The sequence below is a fragment of the Polypterus senegalus genome, chromosome 4 (genome assembly GCF_016835505.1).
Source record: "Polypterus senegalus isolate Bchr_013 chromosome 4, ASM1683550v1, whole genome shotgun sequence".
Lineage (NCBI taxonomy): Eukaryota > Metazoa > Chordata > Cladistia > Polypteriformes > Polypteridae > Polypterus > Polypterus senegalus.
In genome coordinates this window covers 228,819,937-228,847,922 of record NC_053157.1, presented here as the reverse complement: position 1 = coordinate 228,847,922, position 27,986 = coordinate 228,819,937, and the positions used below count along the sequence as shown (strand labels likewise).

At 36.6% G+C, this 27,986-nt stretch overlaps 1 protein-coding gene across 2 annotated transcripts; it reads right to left on the bottom strand.

Annotated features, from left to right (window-relative positions):
• Positions 1–2: 2 nt before the first annotated feature.
• Positions 3–17,907, bottom strand: LOC120528096 (zinc finger protein 883-like). Of its 2 annotated transcripts, none has more exons than XM_039752119.1 (3): positions 17,686–17,907; positions 9,064–9,416; positions 3–3,329 (listed from the first exon to the last, which is right to left on the bottom strand). In XM_039752119.1, the coding sequence occupies exons 2-3, from the start codon at positions 9,311–9,313 to the stop codon at positions 1,447–1,449; spliced, it is 2,133 nt and encodes a 710-aa protein (XP_039608053.1). In that variant the 5' UTR covers positions 9,314–9,416; positions 17,686–17,907; the 3' UTR covers positions 3–1,446. The 2 variants fall into 2 exon arrangements, with proteins under 2 accessions (XP_039608053.1, XP_039608054.1); XM_039752120.1 differs by having other exon boundaries at positions 3–3,326.
• Positions 17,908–27,986: the final 10,079 nt, after the last annotated feature.

The following is a 27,986-nucleotide window of genomic DNA, read 5'->3' as shown; positions in this document are numbered from 1 at the left end:
TCTGTTATTTGAGGTTTATTTAAAGTGCCAGCAACAATTCAAAAACAAAATTCTTCCATGCATCGGTATACCATTTTCATATTGATTTGAAACATCAGTGTTTGCTTTTACAAAATTACATTTTGCTTAATTTAAAATGTTACAAAAATGTAGACTTGTCCAATGTGGATGACAGAGTTTGATTACTTTAAATTTCTGTAAGGAATGAGCTGTGGTAAAGATAGTTCTGCAAACCCATATCTAAATGGCAGCATGGTCCAAGTATTTAACTGCTCACCTGTCAAAGATCAAACTTCTTAACTGCGTAACATTTTGCTTGTCAAACTTTGTCCATGGTGCACTGCCAAGAAAGGTGTCAACCTCACCAGTAGGTCATCATATCTTTTAGCATTCTGCCATGTGAGTGTCTTATAAGGACAGATTTATCAGGACATCGGAGGAACTGGAGTGAGAGGTTACACCTGTATATAATGACAATCTCCATGTCTGTTTCCAGAACTCAAAAATGGACATCACATCAAGTCCTTCCTAATTCCTCCTATTTTGGTATACAGACAATAAAATTACATTTAAACAAATTCCAACAACCATTAAACTGGGACCTCAAGCCTTTATCATCTCCTTTGTATTTTGTTACAGCTGCTTGTGTTGCATTTTGACATTTGTGCAGGTCATTCTGAGAAGTACCTGAAAAAGCCTTAAGGGACATGCTAATAAAGTAAATCTAAACACAATTTTTACTCTCCCATTTAAAAATCACATTGTTTGAAGGCTTGGTTTTACATCTCTGTCCACTTCAAACTGAAAGAGAAGAAGTTTGCAATTATTTTTTTATCACTATGTACGTATACCAAGAATACATTTTTTTCTTAGAGGAATTTAGGTTAATGTGCTTTTTATGCATTTTGGGTACTGTACTTTTTCAAAAATAAATAAGATCATATAAAAAGCACACTCAATGTTTTGCATAACCTTTGAACAACTCTGTGTGAAGAGTATGTTTTCAAGTCATCAGGAACTTTTCCATCTTGCATTTTTCTCCCAGCATCTTTCAGGTATCACAGTCATGCACTTTTGGCAAAATCTGCACTGGAGAATTCGGGCTGCTTTACTGTTTTTTCTTGCATGGCACAACTGTGCACCCTGATCGTGAACTACATTTTCACAGAAATTGAAATTTACCTGTTCTTTGACTATTTTTATAAAGGGTGCTTTTTTCACCTTTAATTTACTCTTCATATAGGCCTTGATTTAAAAAAAAAAAAAAAGATTGGGAGTATAAAGCCAGGAGATATACCATTTACAGTCTTGTCAGTTGTTTTTGTTATCGTGCAGGCTATGTTGACATTATTAGTTCACAAATGTAACAGATTTGTAAAAGATGCACTCCTTTCCAATGACAGCTTAAGCGAGATTTACAATAGAGGACAAATTCATTTTTTCCATTTAGTTTTCTTCAGCATGAATTTTTCTGTGTCTATGAAGACTGTGTGTGTGCAAGAAGCGTTTACCACACTGAGCACAGCAATGTGGTTTCTCTCCAGAGTGAATTCTTTCATGTGTATAAAGATTGCTCATTTGTGAGAATCGCTTGCCACATTCAGAACAGCAATAGGGTTTCTCTCCAGTGTGAATTCTTAAGTGAGTTTTCAGGCGGCTTGAACAGGAAAATTTCTTGCCACATTCAGGACAGCAATATTGCTTCTCTCCAGCATGAATCTGATTCACTCCTGTATGAATTTTTGTATGTGTATGAAGATTATTCCTTTGTGCAAATCGCTTCCCACATACAGAACAACAATATGGTTTTTCTCCTGTATGAATTCTCATGTGTTTATTAAGACTATCTAGGTGTAAGAATCTTTTACCACATTCAACACAACAATGTGGCTTTTCTCCAGAGTGAATTTTTTCATGAGTGTGAAGATTGCTTATTTGTGAGAATCGCTTCCCACATTGTGAACAGCAGTAAGGCTTCTCTCCAGTGTGAATTAATGCATGTGTTTTAAGATAGCTAAGTCTAGAGAATTGTTTATTGCATTGAGGACAGCAATAGGGCTTTTCTTTCAAATTATTTTTTTCATTTGTGACAAGATTGCTTATTTGGGAAGACTGTTCACCATAATTTGCACTGACATGTGATTTCCCTCTAGAGTGAATTTTTTTGTGAGTATAAAGATTGCTGATTTGTGAGAATCGTTTTTCACATTCAGAACAGCCATAAGGCTTTTCTCCAGTGTGAATTCGTTCATGAGTTTTAAGACGGCTTAAACAAGAAAAGTTCTTGCCACATTCTTGACAACGGTATTGCTTCTCTCCAGTGTGGCTTTTAATGTGTGTGTATAGACTGCTTCGTTGGGAGAACTGTTTTCCACATGAAGAACAACTATATAGTTTTTCTCCTGTATGAATTCTCAGGTGGTTTCTAAGCCGATCAAGGTGAAAAAACCCTTTGCCACATTCAGTACAGCAATGTGGTTTGTCTCCAGAGTGAATTCTTGTGTGTGTGTATAGATTGCTCATTTGTGAGAATCTTTTTCCACATTCAGAACAGCAATAAGGCTTCTCTCCTGTGTGTATTCTTGTGTGTATTTTAAGGTAGCTTATGCCAGAGAATTTCTTACCACATTCAGAACAGCAATACGGTTTCTTTCCAGAAAAAAATCTTTGATGTGGACTTAGATTCCTTATTTGTAAAGATTGTGCACCACACTTGCTGGTGAAATACTGTTTAACTTTAGAGTGAACTTTTTTGTGTGTGTAAAGATTGCTTATTTGGGAGAATTGTTTACCACAGTCAACACAACGGTACGGCTTCTCTCCAGTGTGAACTCTTGTGTGAGTTTTAAGACGGCTTAAATAAAAGAATTTCTTGCCACATTCAGGACAAGAAAACTGCTTATCTCTAGTGTGAACTGCCTTCTCACCAGAATGTATTCTTTGATGTGTGTGAAGATTACTAATTTGTGAGAACTCTTTTCCACATTCTGAACACTGATAAGGCTTCTCACCCGTATGAATTCTTGTGTGTGTTTTAAGGTGGCTTAAACTGGAAAGTTGCTTACCACATTCAGAACACCTATAGCACTTTCCCACAGTTCTTTCTGTCATCGCTAATGGATTTGTATTGTTCATCTGTTCTTGACAGTCTGATCCAGTCAGCTTTAGAACAGGCGGACTGGTGTCTTGGAAATAGGCCACATACACACTCTCTTTAAGAGGTTCACATTTCCTAACACTTTGCATACAGTCCATCTGAGGATCTTTGCATTGAAGAGGGTCCTGATGGTCTGGTGAAAGGGGTGAGATGATGCCTCCTTGAAAATCTACTTTAATTAAAAAAAAAAAAAGAGTGATTACTTTAAATTTTAAAAAAGGGTAGATCAAACATTAATAGCACATGCTATAAATTTCAAAACCAAAAATAATTTCTATTTACACTGCTTTTACAATTCAAAACTAACTACAAACTGTTGCCAATTTACAGGTAGTAAATACTCAGTTAAAGCCATATTTGTTATTTAAAAGGATGCAAATTACCCTTTACATTTAAATATTTTAAAATGTTCTTCCACTGGGCTTTCTGCTTATTATGAGAAAAGCAGATCTATTCAGTAATATTAGGGGAAAAATCTGGCATCTGTTTCACCAATGAGATTAGTCAGAGTGGCCAGATGACACATGAAAGCCTGCCTGGAGTTTGCAAAAAGGCACCAAAGGACTCTCAAACTATGAGAAACAAGATTCTCTGGACTGATGAAACCAAGATTGAACTGTTTCTTCTTAATTTAAGTATAATGTCCAGACGAAACAATGCATGAATCATCACCCATGTAAATACCATTTCAACACTAGAGCATGGTGGTAGCAGCAGTGGGGAATGGAAAACTAGACAAAATCAAGGGAAAGCTGAACAGAGCAAAGTACATAGATATCTTTCATGGAAACCTGCTTCAGAAGTTCTCTGGACCTAAAACAAGGCCCAAGCTTTACTTTCTAACAAGAAAAAGGAAAGGCGATGCAGGAGTGGCTTAGGACCAACTCTGGCAATGTCCCTTTGTGGCTCAGCCAGAGCCCAAATTTAAAGCCAATCCAAAATAAGTGGAGAGACCTAATAAGATGGTCTCCTTGCAAACTGATTAGCTTGAGAGAATAAGCAGAGATGAATGGCAGAAAATACCCAAATCTAGTTGTGCAAAGCTTACTGTGTCAAACAAAAAATGACTCCAGGCTGGAATTGCTGCCACAATGGCTTCAACTGAATGCTGAATAAACAGTCTGGACACTGGCATCAGTGCTAGATTTCAAAAGTCTTGCTTTCATTTTGGTATTCTGGGGTACTGAGTGTTGCTTGATGCAGGGAATAAATTAATTTAGATGATTTTAACACAAGGCTGTACTATAACAAAATTTGCAAAAAGAGAAGGAGTCTGAATACTTTCTGAAGGAACTGTATTCATTCACACTGCCTATAAAAAGTATGCACCTCCTTGAACATGTTCATATTGCTGTAATTTTAATTCCAGTGGATTTAATTTGGCCTTTTTGATACTGATCACAAGAAAATGACTGTTTAATGTCTAAGTGAAAACAGATCTTTGCACTGTGATCTACATTAGTTACAAATATAAAGCCCTAAATAATTGAAGGTATAAGAGCTAACCCCCTTCAAGTTATTTAGAAGAGGTCACTATGATATTGTTAAGTTTGTGTACACAGATTTCTCTGTACTAGCTCTGCAATTTTTCCTTTTTCTTCCTCGACACACTGCTTGGGCTCTGTCAGGTACCATGTTCATTGTGAGTAAACAGTCTTTTTTCAGCTTTAGCCACAAATTCTCCATAGGCCTGAGCATCTTCACAGCCTGATACTGCCACAAATATGCCTGATAGTGTCAGTATGATCTGGCAGAATTACAGCTATGCCATGCTCTTTCCTTTTTTTAATGATTGACTAATTGCACTGTGAGGGGTTTTTGTGATGTGAAATTTTGCATACAAGTTGATAAATATTTTGTATGTCTTTATTTATAACTTAGACACACTTTTAGAAATGATTCTCTTTGAAATTTTATGTCAGGGTTGGTGGAAGTTCCTCAAAAAAGTTTGGCAATTTATTATCTGCTAAAGTCTCTCAGTCAACCCCCACACAGGAAAGCCTGGTTGCTTAACACTAGAATTACCAGAGCCTACGAAAAAACTAGTAAATTCGTCCCACCTTAAATCTCTTCTTCCCTTCACACCTCTCCGCCAGCGTCCTTTGTCTTCTAAATGTGCTGATAAAGAGAAGCTAGAAGCAGCCGGCTATTCCATCCCCCCACCAATTTAGAATGTGCACGAACTTCTCCAAGCCCATGCCTTGATTGAGTATCTGGGAGTGAAGTGGAGTTTTAGAGTGGAAATAATAGATCGTTATTTGGAACACACGCATTTCATGTCTGTTCCGTTTCTACAGTAATCTGTGTAAACACATTGTTAAAACAGAAACGTTTTTTATATTCTAGTAGTAGATGACAAAATGTAGCCATAAACTATATAATGTAAGAAAAGCCTTAAATCCAAATATCAAAGAAATATTTTCACAAAAGGTACAAATATAAGACAACAATTGCGCTTTTATTCAAAAATATAGCTGCAGAAAAAAAAAGCCGCCTTAACATGTGACATTGACACCCACTAATTACGACCGCCTCTGTGGCGCAATACATTCGGCTATTGACTGGGAATCAAAAGGTCGCGAGTTCGATTCTGCAGTATTCTGTTTTGAGAAGTAAACTGCTCTTAGTCTTACTATTTTAGAATAAAAGCATACATTTGATTTCAGTCTGTAACAGCCGGTGTAATTTATGATACTTATAAAGGTTAGCTTTTTTTTTTTTATTCACTTTTCATTCTCTCAGTCGCGTTCAGAATCAATCCATACAACCCCATCTGACACGGCTGTTTTCAAATAAAGACGCGCTATAGCTCTGCAGTGTACCACGAAGGATACTAACACACCCCCCCACCCCCCAAAGGGTTCTGACACACAAATGCTGGCGAAGCTGCCTTCTTCGTATCTCACTGTCACTTGATTTTCTTTTTATTCATTTTTCTTGAGTGTTCCTGCCAGTCCCCGCATGTTGCTGTATGCTGTTTCTTTTGTACTCCAGGACATGCAGAGGAGAGAATGGTAAAGAGCAGTAACTTCAGCGCTATATGCAATCATCAGACACTCTCCATCTGCCCGTGTCACTCAAACACAGGAACATATGTTGGTGTAAAAGTATAACAAAAGCGCACTTTTATTCAAGTGCACTTTTTCCATTGTCTTTTCCTGTAAGAAGCAATGTACACACTTCTCTCTATGTTGTGATTTCTATTACACACCTGAAAGAAAGAGACAATATATATAAAAACATCATCGCACTAATACAATATTATTTGAAAACGAACACCATCACATCTGAGAATTCCCTGTAATTTGCAGCTCTATTCATTATCTCAAAACACCACGCACATTCACAGTAATTCCCAGTTATGTCCACCACTCACACCCGCGCCCACAACCATACAGAACTGATCCCACATCAGAGAATTTCCAGTTCCTGCATAAATTCACACCCGATCTGACGCTGTTCGTTTTCAAATAATATTGCATTAGTGTGACAATGTTTTTACATATATTGTCTCTTTCTTTCAGGTGTGTAATAGAAACCACAGCATAGAGAGAAGTGTGTACATTGCTTTATACAGGAAAAGGCAATGGAAAAAGTGCACTTGAATAAAAGTGCACTTTTGTTATACTTTTACACCAACATATGTTCCTGTGTTTGAGCAAGTTACTGCTCTTTACCATTCTCTACTCTGCATGTCCTGGAGTACAAAAGAAACAGCATACAGCAACATGCGGGGACTGGCAGGAACACTCAATAAAACTGAATAAAAAAGAAAATCAAGTGACAGTGTGATACGAAGAAGGCAGCTTCGCCAGCGTTTGTGTGTCAGCACCCTTTGGGGCGGTTAGTATGCATCGTGGAACACTGCAGAGCTATAGCGCGTCTTTATGTGAAAACAGCCGTGTCAGATGTGGTTGTATGGATTGATTCTGAACACAACTGAGAGCATGAAAAGAGAATAAAAAAAAAAAAAAAAGAAGCTAAACTTTATAAGGATCATAAATTACACCGGCTGTTACAGACTGAAATCAAATGTATGCTTTTAGTCTAAAATAGTAAGACTAAGAGCAGTTTACTTCTCAAAACGGAATACTGCAGAATCGAACTCGCGACCTTTTGATTCCCAGTCAGTAGCCGAATGTATTGCGCCACGGAGGCGGTCGTAATTAGTGGGTGTCAATGTCACATGTTAAGGCGGCTTTTTTTTCTGCAGCTATATTTTTGAATAAAAGCGCAATTGTTGTCTTATATTTGTACCTTTTGTGAAAATATTTCTTTAATATTTGGACTTCAGGCTTCATACGTTATATAGTTTATGCCTACATTTTGTCATCTACTACTAGAATATAAAAAACGTTTCTGTTCTAACAATGTGTTTACACAGATTACTGTAGAAACGGAACAGACATGAAATGCGTGTGTTCCAAATAACAATCTATTATTTCCACTCTAAAAATCCACTTCACTCCCAGATACTCAATCAAGGCATGAGCTGAGAGAAGTTCGTGCACGTTCTAAATTGGTGGGGGGATGGAATAGCCGGCTGCTTCTAGCTTCTCTTTATCAGCACATTTAGAAGACAAAGGACGCTGGCGGAGAGGTGTGAAGGGATTTAAGAAGTGATTTAAGGTGGGACGGATTTACAAGTTTTTTCGTAGGCTCTGGTAATTCTAGTGTTAAATGCCAAGCTTTACCTTAACACATGGATTGGAGGGCAGGTGAGAAGGCGTTCTATCCCCCATTGGTCTGAAGTATGGCTGTTTGGAACTGGCTTGTATCGAAAGCTTTCAAGTACCATGACACCCTATTGGCTGTAGGGGATGGACAGAAAACCTATAAATTTGCTTGCTTTACTCGGCTCGAAACTGAATATGGATGATCTCCACTGAACTAAATGACAGAACTTTCTAAAACTGACTGGTAGAAACAGTGATGATCTAGGGAAGCCATAGGAAATACAATCATTCATTAGGTGTGCAATAAATACAGATCAATGTGTAGAGCAGCGCTTCCCAAACTCAGTCCTGGGGACTCACTGTGGCTGCAGGTTTCTGTTCCAATCAACTTGTGTTTTTAATTGGACTCCTATCCCAATTAAGTGAGCTATTATTTCCCAATTTCTGTGTTTTGGAGTCAATCGAGAAATAATAAAACTAAGTTTGGTAAATTGATATTAAAATGTACTAAGCACTTCTAAGGTCATAGTTTTCTTTATTATTATTGTTTAACAATTTTCAGATTGATTTTCTGCTTTTCTAGGTGTTCTGATTGTTTAATTTATTATTTACTAATTAATGGGTCTGACGCTAAAGTTATTGCAACCTTTCATCAGTCAGTGTTGTTTACCTGGTTGTCAATTCTGTTTGTTTTAATTATCATTATTAGGATACAATGAAGTGTGCAACTGCACTAAAAATAACAAAACAATAGGACAACAACAAAAGAGAGGTTAGCGTTTAAAGCAAAAGTAGAAATATTTCTAAATGACTTATAAATGTAAAAATCATACTGCTATGCTTTTCTAAAGGCAGAATAAGAGAAGGGAAAAAAGACCATCTAAATGAATAAGATCAATTATTATCACTAATTGTGAATTTGGCTAAAATAAAAACCTGGAGTCACAGTGGGTCCTCAGGACTGAGTTTGGGAACCACTGGTGTAGAGGTTTGTTTTCACTCTGACATTTAAAGGTCTTTTTCTGCAGATCAGTCACAAAAAAGCCTAATTAAATCCACTGTGATTTAATTTTTTTTTTAAACAATAAAACATATAAGGCTAACTTTGGGAATGCTTTGGGAAGGCATTGTACCTAACCAGGCTTTCAAGATTTCCCAATTTAAATAAGACAGAAATGTTTGACAAAGGGTATATATTCTCAATTTGTTAAGAGCTTTTTTATGACTTACCCATTACAGTGTGTGTCTCGGGTGACATCTGATCATTCCTCTCTTCAGTTACCTCCTTGAACTCAGTCTTCACAGTTATTGGTCTCGAAACCTCCTCTTTCACACTAGCAGTTTCCTCTTCCTTTAAACATGGTCTGTACTGTAATACACTGGCAGCCTCACAATCCTCTTCCTTAATGACACTTGACTGCTTTCTCATGAAATGTCCTGGATAGGATTTCATGTCAAAAACAGGGGTGTCTTTTTCCATGTCTCACCACTTCCTCACATTTGCAAAGTTCTGCTGTTGCCTACATTAAAAAGACATCCTCCAGTTTCTCTCAATGGGGATGAAAAGTGTGTTGTTGGCACAACTGCAAATAAACAAAGTAAAATTAGTGAGGTAATAGAAGCAATAAAGCAGCATTAATAGCGTCACAAGTGCAGATGCTGCATTTGTCACATGGCAGAGCTGGGAAGTCAGAGGTTGCAGTTGCCCCATTTGCAACCTTTGTGCATTGTTACCCAAGTGGGAGAGTAACACTGGATGTCCCCAAACACTAGCAATGCGTTCCATAGTCCAAATCGAAGAAGAAACTAATGAGTAAAAAAGGCACAAAAAGTATGTTCTCTAAAACAGATTTTTATACTCATGTCCATTATCAATAGTATTATTTCTGCATGGAAGGTGTGATTAAAACTTTCAAAAAGCAACCACTTAGCGCAACGTAAGAACAGTAACTTGTATCAAATTAACATTGGTTATTCCGTTACTGTTCTTTCTGGTACTGTTACGGTTTAATTTCTCAATATTCAGTATTATTGAGGTGATTCATTTAAATTATTCTAATAAATTAAACATATAAAGTGTTACAGTATGCCCTGATCACATTGTACATTGCCATTCATAGTTCAGGTTAGGTTTTCTTTCTGTTATCCGAGTTTTAGTTAAACAACGCATTAGTTATAGTGAAATCCTTATAAGTAGGTGAAGGTGAAATTTATAGTTTTATAGGGTCACTAGCTGATACCTGCAGCTTCACAATAATTTTAGTAAAAAGTTGTCGCACTAAGTCTACAAAATAAAATGTATAAGCAAAAAGAAGGCAATATTTTTTCCTGATGTTTTATTTCAAATAAAACAAGATTTTTTTTAATCAGTGTCATACTAAGAACTCACCCCTTCTCGGATTACTTCACAATAAACGGCAGTCTCAATTATCACTAATTTTAAATAGATAGAAATCTGCTCATCAATGTGAGCTAAATATAACTTTTGTTAAAACACATCTTTATTTATTAGCATCTGCTTTTATATCTCATATAAAGCATTCATGAGATATCTTTCATAATAACTCAACAATGCTAATATTAATTAATATGCTATTTGTTATATCTATCTTTTATAAATTAAATTTCTTTAATATACTTATTTTTTAATTATTAAATAAATATACACATACAGTAGTATATTTTTAATATTTAAAAACATATCAGGTCTTTATATTTCTGGTTATATGTGGTAAATCACATATTTGATTGCAACTTTTCATTAAGGGCCCTTTTATACTTTTTATTATGAAGATTAATCTTTTTTAGTTGAATTTGTCATATCTCAAATTTAATCAATTAATGTTTATTAAAGTTGCTTCTTATATTTTCTTCTAAAAATTTATTACTTTATTATGTATGATGATCAAAAAACAAACATACTTTTCCCTTTTCACCCCCTCAGGGGCAGAATTTGGAAAAATCCTTTCTTAGTGGGTGCCTACGTCATAAAAGGAACGTATCCTCCAAATTTCATAGTTCTAGGATCAATGATTGAGGCTGGGTGTTGATATGTCACCCAGTCAGTGGATGGATGGATGGATGGATAGACAGATAGATAGATGACTTTGGTGGAGTACAAGGAGAGAAAGGAAATTTAAAAAGACAAAGTAAATACAGGCAATTGTACAAAATCAAAGGTTCAGAAAATTAAAGCTTTTTGAATGAGTTAAACAGAGTAAAGAATTTAAAATTGCAAATTCTGTACATAAAAATTATACCCTATGGACATTTTCACATTTTATTGTTGTACAACCTTGAAACACAGTGGAAGTGGTTTTTTTTTTTTCTGTTTTTTGACACTGATCAACAGAAAAATACTTTTTAATGTCAAAATGAACCAATCTCTGCAAAATTGTCTATATTAATTACTGATGTAAACACAAAATAAATAAAGGCATAACTATTTAGCCCATTTAATATGACACCCTTAAATCTTCAGTGATGCAGTCAAACGGTTTTAATGGTCACTTTAGTAGCACAATTGAGATCACCTGTCTGGAGTTTCAGTTGATTGTAGTTGTAGAAGAACATATGCTCAGTTTTTATAGGTCTATTCAGGGCTTGTATTCTACTCTGTTAACTTGAAAATGTCATCACTAGGAAAATATATGTTGTTGTTTAACAATAAGTAATAAACTGGGTTTCATGTACATTAAATAGTTTCATACTAGTTATTTTCTTGAAGTTGTAACCAAATCTGTATCTTTACAGGCACACAATATATTGGAATTTTAAGGACAGCAGTTATTAATAAGGCAATTAATGACCTCTGTATGCAATAAAGCAGATAAATGTTTGCTAACTAAGGGTCGCCAGACATGACTTGACTGTTTTTGGTTCAAATGAAGATTAATGGCAAGAGTGAGGATTATAAAACTATAAAAACTGGAGACTGCTTAAATTCGGGACTTTAAAGTAAAGTTTTGGATCAGCAGTTATACTAATAAAGACCTCCTTTTGTTAAATTAAAATATTGTGGCTTATTTTCGTCCACATATTCTAAATGCACTCAACTATATGTGTAAGATTCATCATGTCAAGAGTTAGTGTGCTATGCCGAACTACACAAGCAACTCCATTAAAGGGAAATTGAAAAGCACAAGTTAGGAGATGGAGACAAGCAAATATCCAAGTCGGTGAATATCCAGAGAAGTCAATCATGAAAAAAGAGTATGATGCAGCTGTAAATCTATCTGCTAAAGCAAGATACACAAACTGAAAAAGATGAGTGAGAAAGGCCACCAAGAGGACCCTGGCAACTGTAAAGGAGTTATAAGCTACAGTGGCTTACACTGGTGGAACTGTGTAAACAAAACATGCTGCCTAAGTGTTTCACCAGTCACAGTCTTATGGGAAAGAGGCAAAGAGAAAAAAAAATGCACAGGAATAAAAAGCACACGGGAGTCTCTGAAGTCAGTTGGAAGAAGGCTCTATGGTCTGATGAGAACAAAGTGAGCTCTCTGGCCATCAAAGATAATGCCATGCTTATGCACTGCATATTATCACAAACGCACCATTCCTGCTGTGGCCCCAGAAGGCTTGTGAGGAGAAACTGAAAGCAGTAAAATATATAAAAATCCTGGGGGAAAACCAGATGCAGGCTGCAAGAAGTTTGCACCTCAGGAGAAGACCAGCAAGACAATGAAAGTTACACAGGAATGGCTTGTAAACAACAATGTTAATGTCGTGGAGTAGCCTAATCAGAATCCAGGTATCAGTTCAAAGGAGAATCTGTGGCTGGAGTTGAAAGTCTGTTCACGGATAACCAATATGACACCTGATAGAGTTTAAGCACTTTTATATAGAAAGAGCCTCTTTGCGGTTCTGACGCATGCGTATTGGGATACAGATGTACAATTTAAACAGATTTTTATTTTCATGGGAATTGTTACAAATGCATCAATGCAATGGATAACTGCCCGTGACTGAATTTCGTTTCTTTCTTTCTTTCTATTAAATAAAATTACTTTTTTGAATATTTGTCTCCGAGATTTGTTAATTGTCTTTGCAAAAGCTATTCTAATGGGAAACTGTTAACGTTTTAATACAAAAGTCATATCAAGATTTCCTTTGCTGTCTAATGTTATCCCCTGAAGATGTACTACACTGTGTGCACAATTATTAGGCAAGTTGTATTTTTGAGGATTAATTTTAATATGGAACAAACACAGTGCTATCAGTCAATCCAAAATGTTAATAAACCTGAAACCTGAATGTTTCACAACGGAAATGTGAGTGTGAACATCATCAGGGGAATACATATGTTCGCACAATTATTAGGCAACTATTAGTGTGCAGATTTATTATGCAACTAAAGGAAAAATGAAAATTTTCCCATCTCACTTGTTTATTTTCATCTGTTATAGTGAGAATAATAAACAAACACCTCAAAATTTACAAATAAACATCTCTGACATTTCAAAAAAAATAAATCAATCAATCAATGACCAATATAGCCACCCTTCTTTCCAATAACAGTCATAAGCCTTTCCATTCATGGAGTCTGTCAGTTTCTTGATCTGTTGACGATCAGCTTTTTGTGGAGCAGTGACTACAGCCTCCCAGACACTCTTCAGAGAGGTGTATTGTTTTTCTCCCTCGTAAATCTAGCGTTTAAGAAGTGCCCACAAGTTCTCGATAGGGTTTAGGTCAGATGAGGAAGGGGGGCCATGTCATTATTCCTTCATCTTTAAGGCCTTTACTGGCTGGCCACGCAGTGGAGAACTTCGAAAGCATGTGATGGAGCATTGGCCTGCATAAAAATCATGGTCTTTTTCCTGTATCACTGTTTGAAGAAAGTGTCTTCGAAAAACTGGCAGTAGGTTTGGGAGTTGATTTTGAGTTCATCTTCAATGCAAAAAGGTCCAACTAGCTCATCTTTAAAAATACCAGCTCATACCAGTACCCCACCTCCACGCTGGAGTGGAGCTCTGTGCCCATTACTGATCCACAGGTCCATCCATCTGGTCCTTCAAGAGTCACTCTCATCTCATCGGTCCATAAAACCTTTGAAAAAAATCTGTCTTCAGATATTTCTTGGCCCAGTTTTGACGTTTCAACTTATGTTTCTTGTTCAGTGGTGGTTGGGTTTCAGCCCTCCTTACCTTGGCCATGTCTTTGAGCACTGAACACCTTGTACTTCTGGGCACTCCAGGTAGGTTGCAGCTCTGGAATATGAAAGTACTGGAGGATAATGGGTTCCTGGTAGCTTCACGTTTGATTCTTCTCAAATCTTTGGCAGCTAATTTGCGTCTTTTGTTCTCAATACGTTTCTTGGACCCTGTTGACTATTTGCAACAAAATGTTTGATGGTTCTGTGATCACACACCAATATCTTAGCAATTCCAAAAGTGCTGCATCCCTCTGAAAGACTTTTACAATTTTTGACTTTTCAGAGTCAGTTAAATCTCTTTTTTGGCCCATTTTGCCTGAGGAAAACTAGCTGCCTAATAATTCTGCACACCTTGATATAGGGTGTTGATCTCCTTAGGATTGGTCCCTGCCTTGTGCCCTGTGTTGGCTGGGATTGGCTCCAGCAGACCCCCGTGACACGGTGTTCGGATTCAGCGGGTTGGAAAATGGATGGATGATCTCCTTAGGCCACACCCTCCCTCATTACACAAATACACATCACCTGACGTGCTTAAATCCAATAAGCATTCAAGTTAATACAGCTTGGAGTTGGAATATATGCATTAAAAATGATGATATGGTCAAAATACTCACTTGCCTAATAATTGTGCACACAGTGTACAATACCTTTCTTGGATACAAACTTCTTTCTATAGTAATTCCGCTGGTGGAAGACCGGACAGTGTTAACGGTTGAAGATATCCTAACAGGATATTGGAAGTTGATGTTTTCATCTTCTGCACCATCTGCACCAACTGTTTCAGCAGTGTCTATTGATACGCATTTAACCAATTTGCCGTGCAACTGATTGACATTTTTGGACGCATTTAACCAATTTGCTGTGTAACCGATCAACATTTTTGGCATTCATTCGTTTGACTTCCTCGTTTCTTGGTGTTAGGATTGCCCATGTACTCATTCTGTTGATAACCCTTCGTGATGCAAATTTTTCAATAAGATTTGGACATAATATGTGTTCTTTAATTGGGAACTTAAAGTGAGGAAAACATAAAAATTTATAAGAGCTGAGAGTGTAGGAAGTGTGTTTGACAAAAGCATTCACCCGAAGGAGAGGCGAGAGAACTGTGGTTTTGCTTGAATATGCTTAAGAGGAGAGCGAGACTTGAAGAATCTCAAGGCAAAAGTCTCATTTCACGAGACTTGAAAAAATTCTCTCTTCCAAAAAGTCATGTCTAGTCGAAGATTGGTTTTATATAATAGAGATGTTAATTTAGACCACTTGGCAGGGATCTGTTCTCACTTTGACATTAAAGTTTGTTTCTGTTATCAAAAAGCCAAATTAAATCCCCTGTCATTTTATGTTGTATAGCTATAAAACTTGAACACTTCCAAGGAAATGAATACTTATAGGAACTGCATCTTGTATGTTTATAGGTTTATATAGTTTTCATTGTCACATGTACTGAATACTCTGGAATTCTTACTTGCATGTGCTAATCATAAATGTAACATATCACCCCTCTCTGGTATCATGATAAATGAGTTGACCTGTCTTACCTCCAAATTTCTGTCTCCCTTAATTGAATATTAAGAATATTTAAGTTTAAAATATGTTACACATGACAAAGAGTTTACAGTAGCTTGCATGTTTGAAGAAACTGCAATATGCACCAGATACCAAGGTTTTTAGGCTGCATTCACATGCAGAGATTTTTCTGGAGTTGCAACTTATGATGTTGCATCTTGCCTGTTCAGTGTGTTTCCAGTTGGAATTTTGAGAAAAACGTGGGAGGTCACCGATAATTTGTTACTTGCTACCCAAATAAAACTCAAGAGCAAACTAAACACATTCAAGGTGTGTGGGGTTACTCCAAATTTAATTACACCACAAAAAAGCCAAATCTGGCTAACCACTTTATATATTTTTTATTCTATTCAATTGACAAAGGTGAAAGGGCATTGCTGTTTCACAACTCTGAGAATTTGTGTAGCATTGTTTTCATGTGAAATTTCAGACTTACAAACTCTGATAGCACAAGAAAGCAGCAGACTATGGTATCCAACTTCTCAAAGTAACCTGCTTTTAATATCTGAGCATGCAGTCCCTTAACTTCTGCAAATGAAAATTTGATTTTCTCAAGATAAAAAAAACATTTTTCATATATATCACTACTGAATCTTAAATGTCATTTTTAACAGGAAAAAATCCATCCATCCATCTCCTAACCCGCTGACTCCGAATACAGGGTCACGGTGGTCTGCTGGAGCCAAACCCAGCCAACACAGGGCACAAGGCAGGAACCAATCCTGGGCAGGGTGCCAACCCATCGCAGGACACACACAAACACACCCACACACCAAGCACACACTAGGGCCAATTTAGAATCGCCAATGCACCTAACCTGCATGTCTTTGGACTGTGGGAGGAAACCCACGCAGACACGGGGAGAACATGCAAACTCCACGCAGGGAGGACCCGGGAAGCGAACCCGGGTCTCCTAACTGCGAGGCAGCAGCGCTACCACTGCGCCACCGTGCCGCCCTCAGGAAAAAAATCATATAATTTTATTAAATCTAACACTTTCTAACCATAATATGACCTGATTAAGCAGGGTTATAAAGTAGGATAAAATGTCAGAACACTGGTATTGTGAATCTCTATGCATTGGTTATGTAAAATATAAAAACACTGAATACAATTAGCCAAAAGCAGCCTGAGTGCCAGAGCCAACAAGCGCCCAACCCTCAGTTATACGGTTCATGAAACAAGTGAAAGCGACATACATCTTTCAAATCATTTCACACTGTGATTTTCTCCCTACATACTGATATGCAACTTCTGTGCTCAACATTTTTTTTTTAAATTCAAATAATATAACAAATTCACCTGAAGCTGCATTAAAATGAATACACAAAAAAAGAATCAGAGGTATGAGAAATTAGTTTAGTACACTGAATACTCATTCCATTGTTAAAAGTTAAAAAAAAAAAAAAAACAACAATGAAGGAAATGGTTCGGACATATGAGGCCAATGCACAGAGACTTCCTTGTTTATTCACATCAGGACTACAGCCTGTGATAAATTTGCTAATAATTCTTTGATGACATTATATTCATAAAATGAAAAGCTCCAGGGCAAACCATACTGAAGCATTGTCAAAACATCAACTTTAGTTTTAATAGCTGTAAGAAAACCGTGGATACTGTTAACGCATAAGTTTTTAAAGTTGAAATATTAAAAATATGTGCATACATAAATGCATATATAGTAGCTACCCTCCGTGTGGATCAATAATGAAGGAAACCGTGGACTGTGGAAATAAGAAATAAAACAGAAAGGTTCATTCTTCTTTATACAATTTTTAAAAAAGGATATCAGTATTTAAGTTACAGTATATTCTTATGTTACAGTAAGAAAGGAGATAAGCTACACCTATGCACATCCCTGACTGCTACTTCGCCATTGAGAACGCTCTCAAAATTTACTGATCTTTTCATTATGGTTATTGTCCATTGTGCCCTCCATTCTTCCTATCATCACAAGGTGGGTCGGTACAATCTTATGTTTGCCTACTCAAGAAATGCACATTAAAATTTCATGTATATACTGTTGATTATGTTTTGTAAATGTATTTGTTTGTTACAAAGATCCTGGGCTGCTTTGCCTTCTGGCATGTGCTACTGCCGCTCCAACCTGCGCGCCGCTCACCTCTTACCTGTGGTTCAGCCTAAACGCCGTCCTTCTGTAAAAACAGACGTCCTGTCTGCGAGTAGCCTTTCCCGTCTCTAAGTCGCTGTGTCAGTGTGTATCTTAGAAAACGATCTGCTTCTGCGGCTCAACGTCCATTTAATCACACATTTGCCATGCCTTTCCACTTCAATACAAAACAGCAGTGTGATCAGTCTCTCTCCTCCTGAGCTTCAACAATACGCCAATATCTTCTTCCGGGTTATGACTGGTGGCACGTGTTTCTGGATCATGTGACTGGCAAGCGTGGAATAAATAGAAAAGCCAGCCACAGCTCAGCAGAGACTCGGGGAGGATATATGTAAACTTTGAAGTAAAGTGAAATCAGATGGGGGAAAATATTGTTGGTTGCATAGATATCGTGCAATGAATAGAAGAGCTGAAGATATATTGTATATTGTCAACGTTGACCAATAAAAGGTGTTATTTTACTTGACTTGTCACTAGAAGAGCTGACAAAGGCTTAGGGCATGTCATGTCTCTAGTATACCCAGCACTGTCAATGAAGTTCAGTTAAGGGAATGTTAAGTTCCATTGACTCTCGGTTATTTAAGTTTGTTTGGAAGGAAAAAGCTGAATATATTAAAGAAATACATTGTTCAAAAGTAAAAATGATGGTGACCCAAACGCTATGGATTTCCAGACTGTTCAAATTAAATATTTGCCAAGCCCCATGCATTATACTGCTCTGAAATATATGGGGGTTGAGGTCACAGTGTCGGGAAAAGTGGGGCTGGATGTTGAGCATGTGTTAAAAAGTGTTGTAATTTCTACATGTTGTGACCGAAATGTATGCAAATATCCTTAAATGAAAGTCTGCAATGTGAACTTTAATCTCGTCTCAATTGTTTGATTTGCAATTTTAAACTGTGGAGCAGAGGGGAAAATCAAACAATTAAACACTGTATGTAGTGGTACTGAATCCCAAATTTGGTATATGAGAGTTGTGGTTGCTTAAAATTCTTACTCTATAGTGATTTTTAAGTATAGTAAACTCCCAATCAAACTTTCCAGAATTTCAGAAACAAGCACTTGATTCATGGAAAATTGAATTTAAACTCAATTTCTCTGCCCCACTTGCATAATTTGGAACAATAAATACATATTATCAGGCAACACATCTATAGTAATAAAGGAGTGGGCTGACCGGGTGTTTGTTTATGTATCTGAACTTCTTAATGAGCAAGCGAATTTGTACACTTTGGATGATTTTATAGGTTTGACGGGGCAAGTGTTTCTCCAAAAGATTACTTAAAGGTAATAAAGAGCATTTTTGTTGTTTAAAGCCCATTTCAGTTATGACACTTTCTTTTTTTGTACTCCACTATTTGTAATCAGTGGGATCAGTATTATGGACAAGAAATGTAATAATTACTTATTTAGAAAAGCTTTTTTTCTCTGATTATGGCACTTCAAAAGCTTATGGCTAAGTGGAAAAAGTTATACCCTAAATTTAACTGGAGTAATATGTAATCTGTCTGACATAAGAAAGAGGACTGTTTCATTTATGTTATTTATTTATGTTAGGTAGATTGCCCAGAGGGGACTGGGTGGTCTCATGGTCTGGAATCCCGGCAGATTTTTTTTTTTGTTTTGTTTGTTTGTTTTTTCTGTCCACCCTGGCCATCGGACCTTACTTTTATTCTATGTTAATTAATGTTGACTTATTTTATTTCCTTACTGTCTTTTATTTTTCTATTCTTCATTTTGTAAAGCACTTTGAGCTTTGTATGAAAATGTGCTGTATATAAATAAATATTGTTATTGTTGTTGTTGGATAAATGAAAGGAGTCCATTCAGTCCATCAAGCTTGTTTGTTCAGCTAATAGCTAAGCATTCCCAGTATTTCACCCAGATACTTCTTTAAGGTTGTCAAGGCTTCCACTTCAACTACATGTCTTGGTAGTTTGTTTCAGAAAACCTCAACTTCTCTGTGTAAAGAAGTGCTTCATGGCTTCAGTCCTAAATGCACTACCTGCTAATTTTCACTGATAGACGCAATTTTAAAGAAACTGGAGATTTTCCTGGGTCACTTTACTGCACCCTGTCTTATGACATACGCCTGTATGAACAACCTGCCGTTATAGCAAAATGGCTTTGTCAGCTATTAACCCTAAGTAGCTTGCAAGGAGTTATTTTTTAAATCAAATTTACCAACAAACTAAAAACAAACAAATAAATAAATGAATGAATGAATAAAAAGATGCCTTGATTACACTGGATATGGAATTTTTAAAGAAACTACAATTGCCTTTACTGTACTATTAGCACACAGACTTATCTTGCTCAACTGGAAGAATCCTAACTCACCTCTTTTAAGTCAGTGGGTAACTAATGTTATATACTATTTGAAACTGGAAAAATCCAATTTTATCTTAGAGCATCTGTTCAAAACATTTTTAAACCTGGCAGGATCTAATCAATAACATTTTAGAATAAACATTTTAATTGGGGAGAAAGACTCCTTTCTCTCTTTACTCCTCTCAAAAGGTTTACTTTGGCTGTTGGCCTTCCTCTCTTTCTCATGAGTGGGGGTTGAATTGAATTTAGTTTTGTTAAGTTTGACTTGATTGTATGGAATGTTAAATGCTTTTAATAAATTCAATAAAATAAATAAATTATAATGTCAAACTCACACTGAAAACTCATAATAAAACAACAGTGCCCTATGTATTGAATGTGAGGCTGGTTTTAGTCACATACTGCACGTCTCCTTGTTGTATCAATTTGATTGGAGATATGTTACGTGTGTAAGAAATCTTCTATTAGCTTTTTAATTCTAGCTATTTGTTTTTATAACTTGGTGTACTGTATTTCTGAAAATTTCTGAACCAAACTGATATTTTTGAGTATTTTGGGAAAAGTCCTTTAAGGACTGTTGTGCAGGTCAATGTGTGAATAATAAAAAGATGATACCCATTAGACTTAAAAACAAGGTCTGAGTGTGTGTCAGATAAGGGACCTTTATTTATACTTACTGATATCGAAGTACCTTATTAAATCAGCTACTTGGACATTCTACTTTTTGAAAAGGAGGTGCATTTGTCAGAAACTGATGTTTAGGGATTGTCATTTTATATGCATTGTCTTAGGAATTTTGGCACACTGATCACATAAATCACCTTAATAAAAATAAATAAATAAATAAAAAAGATAAACTTCCACCTTGGACCAAATAAAGTAATATCTATCTATCTATCTATCTATCTATCTATTACAAACATACATACATACATACATACATACATACATACATTCAGTTTTTTAGTTACAATGTGTTTACAATTTATCATTATATTATTATGGTTGGCTGCTCAGTGACATTCTGTTCCTGACCTGACTAGTGTGACTGTTGATGGTCCAGTAGGGAGGAGTCAGAAAAGCACCAAGCTTTTTCCATTCATGCCAAATGCTTGAGGAATGTGTCAATCCCAGCTCGATGGCACTGGTGTTGATTATGATCAGCATGTCAGAAACTGTCAATCATTTACGAAACAAAGTATGTTAAAATGACCAAAATAGTCTGGCTACAAAAACAAAAAAGGACACTACTGAAAGAGCAGGATCTACTTTGGAATACATTGTACTCACTCAGTTACTGAGGACGATAATCCACCAAATCTAAATCATCAACTCATTGGTCCCACTAAAAAACTTTTCTTTGCTGCAAGCAACAATAGACATTGAGAGGTTGGCTCCAAAGCAGAGCTGGTACAGCTGCATCTAGACCAAACCGAAACAGACCAGCAGTTAACGTTAGAAGGTGAGGACATTTCAAATGATCTGGACAGTGTACTGACATGGCATGTGGTTAATGGACTGGCTTCAGACTGGTGGAGACAATGAATATAGAAGCTGCATTTAAGACATTTTCAGGCATGCTTGAATGTCCAATATGTACACTTTTAAAAGCTAAGCTTTATTAATTAAATAATATTATTTTATGTAGTACATTGGTCTAAGATGGATGTATCAAACTGATGTGAAAGTATGCCTGTATGCCATAGACAACTGTTAGAAGTAAACATGAGACAATAAATTGATTAACGATAGGGTATGGAGTACGACAAAGCCATAAGTCTGCCTTATGCCTCATTGCAGCCGTGACAGACAAGTCAGAAGTTTTCTTTCTGTTTAATATTTTTTTTTCTTCAAACCAAAGTATGTTTATTTATTTATTTACCTATTTATTTATTTATTTAAAGAGTTTCTGTTAAAAGCCAAATTTTTCCCTGGGGACAAATAACATTCTATCTATCTATCTATCTATCTATCTATCTATCTATCTATCTATCTATCTATCTATCTATCTATCTATCTATCTATCTATCGTCACCCTACTTATTATGTGTGTATCATGCAAAATGCTGGTTTAAAGAACTTGGATATTGGAATTAAAAGAAGAACTTTCAACAAATTTAGATATGTAGATGACACTACTCTCAAAAGTAAAAGTGAGGGGAACTTGAAACTTTTGATGAAAGCGAAAGAAGAAAATACAAAGCCTGGCCTGTGGTTCAATATCAAGAAAACTAAGATTACGACAATCAACCCTCTCAAATATTTGTTAATAGATGAAGATGAAGTGAAAGCAGTGACCAATTTTGTTTTCCTTGGCATCGAGATTTATGTGGATGGAGGCTGCAACCATGAAATTAAATGTTGCCTACTTCTGGGAAGGATAGCTATAGCAAATCTAGACAAGATGAAGGCCAATGTACAATCTGATGCTACAGAAAGGTATTTTCCTTCCATTTGGTTATATAAAGGACAGGATTGGATATCAAATTTTGTTATTAACCTGCCCACTAAGGTCCTCTCATTCTGTGCCCCTCACTAACCTGCACTCTGTGGGTGACAGCAGGGCCTTCAGCTGTATATAGCGCCCTGACTGTGGAATGACCTCCCAAAATTAATGACATCAGCTGACTCACTTCATTTGTTTTTAACTCGTTTGTTTAGGAGGACATTAAACAGACCTGACATTCGGCCCCTTCTTTCATTTTACCCCCTCTGTCTGTCCAGGTACTCAGGGTTTGCATTTCTATCACAATTTATGTTATTTGTTCAAGATTTTTTTGTAGTATTATATGTTGTATTTTAGTCTGAATTATTGTCTTTTATTCTATTTGAATGTTTTGTATATCCTGTATTTATCTTTATTAGTGAAGATATTATTTGTAGCCAATGTTATATAGGTCCTGTTGTTCTCCCTTAATTTTGGGCATAGGAAGGATGCTATATAAATAAATTGTGTTCTTATTAGTATTTTTTTTTCTTTTATGATCCATCGTTTATAATAAGTGACAAAAACTAGAGCAGTTCTATATAAAGCAATATATAGCATAATTCAGTGTATAATATGTATTGCCGTTTTCTTCACATACATGTTTTAAAATATTAGATTGGCTTAAATGTTAATTCTAAATTGGTTTAGAACAATATTGCACATATGCATAGTACATTTTTAAAAAAACAATCACTTTTATTATTAACGTTTTATTATTAACGTGGTGTAAACATTATAATTCTATTGTATATTTCGTTTAATGAATGTAAAGGAAAAACTGTTTTCAATTAACACAGATCTTGTTGATTTTAATTTTGTCGACATGTTAAATGGTTCCCACAGACCCAAACAAAACGTAAATGTTAATATTAATATTTCACAAAAACGATCCGTATTGTTTAGTTTGATGTATGACACGACGTGATGGCAGAAACACTCTGAACTTCACAATGATGCGTATTATTTGGTTTGATGTACTTTTGTTCCTTCTCATTTTTATCGCTTAATTTCTGAACGGGTCCTTCACCCGACGTCACTTTCCGGGTTTTGCCGAGACCTGCCGAAACCTTCCAAAAGTAATTTTACGAAGTAAGTCCTGCAACGACAGATACGTCACTTCCGGGTCTGTAACTGCGGTGACGCATGGTGCTGTAACTCTGCAAGTGGATGCTATTCGGTTTACTCGCGAATCAGGCGGCAGTGCCGAATAAAGGTATTGTTTCCTTCATAGTGACGATTTTCGCCATCCCCGAACGAGTCGCTATTGTGGAACTGTACGTGGAGACTCGGTCCTTCAAAAAAACACGTACGTCAGAATTTAGTGAAAAAGTGTAAAGAAACGGGCAATGTAGCGGATAAGCAACGTGTTAGACAGCGAACCGTCCGGACTCCGCAGCTGGTGGCAGTAATTCAGGAGCGCATGACAAATAATCCTGAAACGTCAACGAGGCGTCTGTCACAACAAGTTGGGGCATCGAGGAGATCTTGTCAGCATTTTTTTCATAACTTTACAGCTGGATTCAGCTCTGATGTGTTTCCATCAGTGATAGCCATTTTTAAACACAAGTTGACATTTAAATGTGTTTTGTAACCACATGCAACAGGTCAGTAGATAAAAACCCAAAAGGGTCATGTAGGATGGTGACAAGCAGGTAAACCAGGGAAAGACCAGCTCTGACATCCATGTAGCTTTAAAAAGTGAGCAAAGTGGCAGCAGTGGCCTACATGAAGTCTGCCATCTCCTTCATGAGATTAGCTGGTATTCTTTTTCTTTGATTCTGTATTTTGAAAAGCACAGCAGCATGATTTTTACATTTAAAGGACATTTAGAAATATTTCTGCTTTTCTTCTAGATTGAAATGCTTAACTCTCTTTTGTTGATTTCATTATATTTTGTCCTTTCTCTGTGCAGTTTTCCCCCTTCGTTGTATCTTATTAATGACAATTAAAAATAAGCAGAGCAGACACCCAGGCAAACAGCACTGAATAACACTGAAGTTTAGCGTCAGACCCACTAATTAGTAAATAACAGATTTATTAAACAATTAGAACAGCTGGAAAAGTAGAATGAAAATCAAGATGAAAATATTGTTTTAAAAAACTGCTTGGTACATTTTAATATTTATTATTATTATTTTTACCAACCTTAGTTTTCCAATTTCTATTTTGTTCCCAAAACACAGAACTTGGGAAATAACACATCACTTAATTAGCCCAGGAGTCCAATTAAAAACAGAAGCTGGTTGGAAGAAAAACCTGCAGCCACAGGAGGTCCCCAGGAACGAGTTTGGGAAGCACTGTGTTTGATCATTTCACTCCCTGTTATGACCTTGACTTGTTTTTTTTTTACCGTGTCCTGTCAACCAATTCTTACCAAATCCAAAATCAACTGCCACCCAGTGCAGTTCAGTACAACGTCAAGTAGGAACAGAGGACAAGCACTGTAGTGTCTGGTGGCATAACATGTTTGGGAAATATTAGGAGAGAATAAAGTGCCATATGGTGGAGTTGATTCATTTTTCACTGTTGAAATACTGGGATGAAGACATATTCCTTTAACTGGCAATGTTGAGATTTCTTTCTTTCTTTGCTGAATGCTGGTCTCCACAAACCTCAGAAAAGGTTTTCAGGTCAAAGACTATGTCTGGCAACTCTTTTAGGCTCTACAAACATACAATAAGCTTGGACCTAAAACTCTTCGCCTGCACCTTCACCCTTAGACCAAGCATAGAAACTCTAAAAGAAGAGGGAGAGTTATTCTGATAAAATAAAGCTTATTCATAAACAAGAATCCCAAATCTAAACCAACAGAGCATTCAAAAGATCAAAGGTAATGACAAAATAATGCTTAACACTTTCAAACAGACAAAACGTTGATCTCAAGAACTACAAGGTGAAAGGTACTGTGTTCACTGCTGCATTTTACTTGTTTATTATACAAGGTTATATTGTGTTTTCATTTTGATGGTCTCATCTCTCTATTAAAACCTGCCAATAAACCAAATTTCTTTCTTGGAATTACTGAACCTTATACTGATTTTATATAGCAGTTCTAGTACTGTGAGTGCTGTGCAGAGTGGAGGCAGAACCTCTGTGTTTTTCCCAGTTGATTCTGGGGTTCGTCAGGGGTGTGTTCTTGCTCCTACTCTGTTCAATGCTTGTATGGACTGGGTGTTGGGCAAGGTCATGGGGTCCAGTAGCTGTGGGGCATCTGTTGGTGAAGAAAGATTTACGGATCTTGACTTTGCTGACGATGCTGTGATCTTTGTGGAGTCAATGGAGGCTTTGATCGAGGCTCACGAGAGACTGAGTGAAGAGTTTGAGTGTTGGGCTTGCGAGTGACCTGATAAAAACCAAGATCCAGACTTTTAATGACCTCTTGGGCACAGCCATCGGCAGTGTGTCTGTTTGTGGAGACAGACACATGTTTCTTGAGAGGTTTATTTACCTTGGCAGTGACATTCATGTCTCTAGTGACTCTTCCTATGAAGTCAGTAGACAGATTGGGAGAGCATGGGGGGTCATGAGGTCACTGGAAAGGGGTGTGTGGCTCTCCCGATATCTATGCAGAAGGACGAAGATCCAAGTCTTTAGAGTCCTGGGGCCTCATGTATAACACCGTGCGTAGAATTCGCACTATAGCATGATGTAAGCACAAAAGCAGAAATGTGCTTACGCACAGAAAAATCCAGATGCAGGAATCTGTGCGTACTCCAACCTCCAAGTTCTTCCGCTCCATAAATCCTGGTCAGCGTGAAAACTAACGCACGTGCACACTCCTTCTGTCCCGCCCCAATTCCTCCCAGAGTTACGCCTCTTTGAATATGCAAATCAATATAAATCGCCCTTAAGCTCAGCGTTCTGTGAAAAGCACGGGGGAAAATGCAAAAGGAAGCCGATCGACCGACATAGCTTGTTGGAGAAACTCGAAAGTTCAAGTTCACAAATTCGCACAGTGCCCAAAATAAAAAAGAGGTTGTCACATATCAAAGTCGCTGTGAAAAGGCGAGTCGTAGCCCACCGTCTGAGTTTCATATGAAAGCTTATTGGGGTACAGAGAAAAAAAGAATAGGCACACAGTAGGAAAAAAGCATGAAATGTCAACTTCAATCTAGAAATTTCCACTTTAATTATGTAGTTTATTTGGTCATTAACGTAGAATATCATAAACTTCATCTTAAAATTGTTTAATTAACCAGTTTCTCAAAACACATCGTAATTAAAGTAATTAAAGAATAGGCACACAGTAGGAAAAAAGCATGAAATGTCAACTTCAATCTAGAAATTTCCACTTTAATTATGTAGTTTATTTGGTCATTAACGTAGAATATCATAAACTTCATCTTAAAATTGTTTAATTAACCAGTTTCTCAAAACACATCGTAATTAAAGTAGCACGTTAAATGCTTTGTTTTGTATTTGATCTTGTGCTCTATGTGTGTGAATCACTACGTGCTTCCGCTTTCTGTTTCTCCGACAGGACACAGAATCCTATACATTCATGATATTACAGCTCTCTCAATAATTAAAATACAGTACTGAGATTTATACGTGATATCTTTTTCATGATGATAGGAGTTAAAGCATGTTATTAAACAGGGGAACATGGTTTGTGATTGTGCACGACCTTAGATGAAATAATTGTAGTAGTACTGTCTCTTTCAAACGTACTAACCTCCAATTCCTGTGTTTACTTTTCTTTCTCCAAATACCCAATCGCCAGACAATCAGCTCTGTAATAGACATTAAGCCATCTGTAAGCTTACAACGATTCTTGAAAACTTTTAAGGAACATTGAAAAATCTTTGTAGTACATGTTTAATTATTCTATCCATCTATCCTTCCAGTGTCGCGACAGCACAAGGTAGGATCAGTCTGTGAACTAGCTAGTGCTGCGGAACCGTGTCCTCACATGTTTAATTATTAACAATACAGATTAGTTAAATGAAGTTAAAGTTTTATCTATATAATATAATCAACATATTTTGCTGCATTTCATCTTAAAAATGATATCGTCATCATATGTAAATACGCGCTTTATAAAGTGGTGCAGATTGTGCAATATTATAACTGTAGTGTAAATTTACAGTGAGTTGATTGTACATATAAGTACAAACAGTTCTACAAGGATCAATTGATTGAGTACATTTATAGTTCTTGGGATGAAACTGTTTCTGAACCGCGAGGTCCGTACAGGAAAGGCTTTGAAACGTTTTGCCGTGGCTGAGGCAGCGTATGCTTGATGCTGTATACCGATAATTCTCTTTCTGATCAGCTGCTGCTGTGATTCCCCACTCAGATGCAGTGATATAAATACTCTGAGTGGTGCAATGAGAGTAATATGGAAAAAGATGATCCGCTGTGGCAACTCCTAACTGGAGCAGCTGAAAGAAGAAGAAAAAGGTGCAGTGAGAGTAACAACGATAAAGCAGTTATGGTATTTGGAATACTATGGCTATTCCCTGGACCATTATATTGTT

Bases quoted from the DNA above. Each gene is read 5' to 3' on its own strand.
- LOC120528096 (XM_039752119.1), bottom strand. From the start codon at position 9,313: ATGGAAAAAGACACCCCTGTTTTTGACATGAAATCCTATCCAGGACAT. The intron at 3,330-9,063 runs GTAAGTCATAAA...TTTTAATTAAAG, and splicing joins CGAGACACACACTGTAATGG to TAGATTTTCAAGGAGGCATC.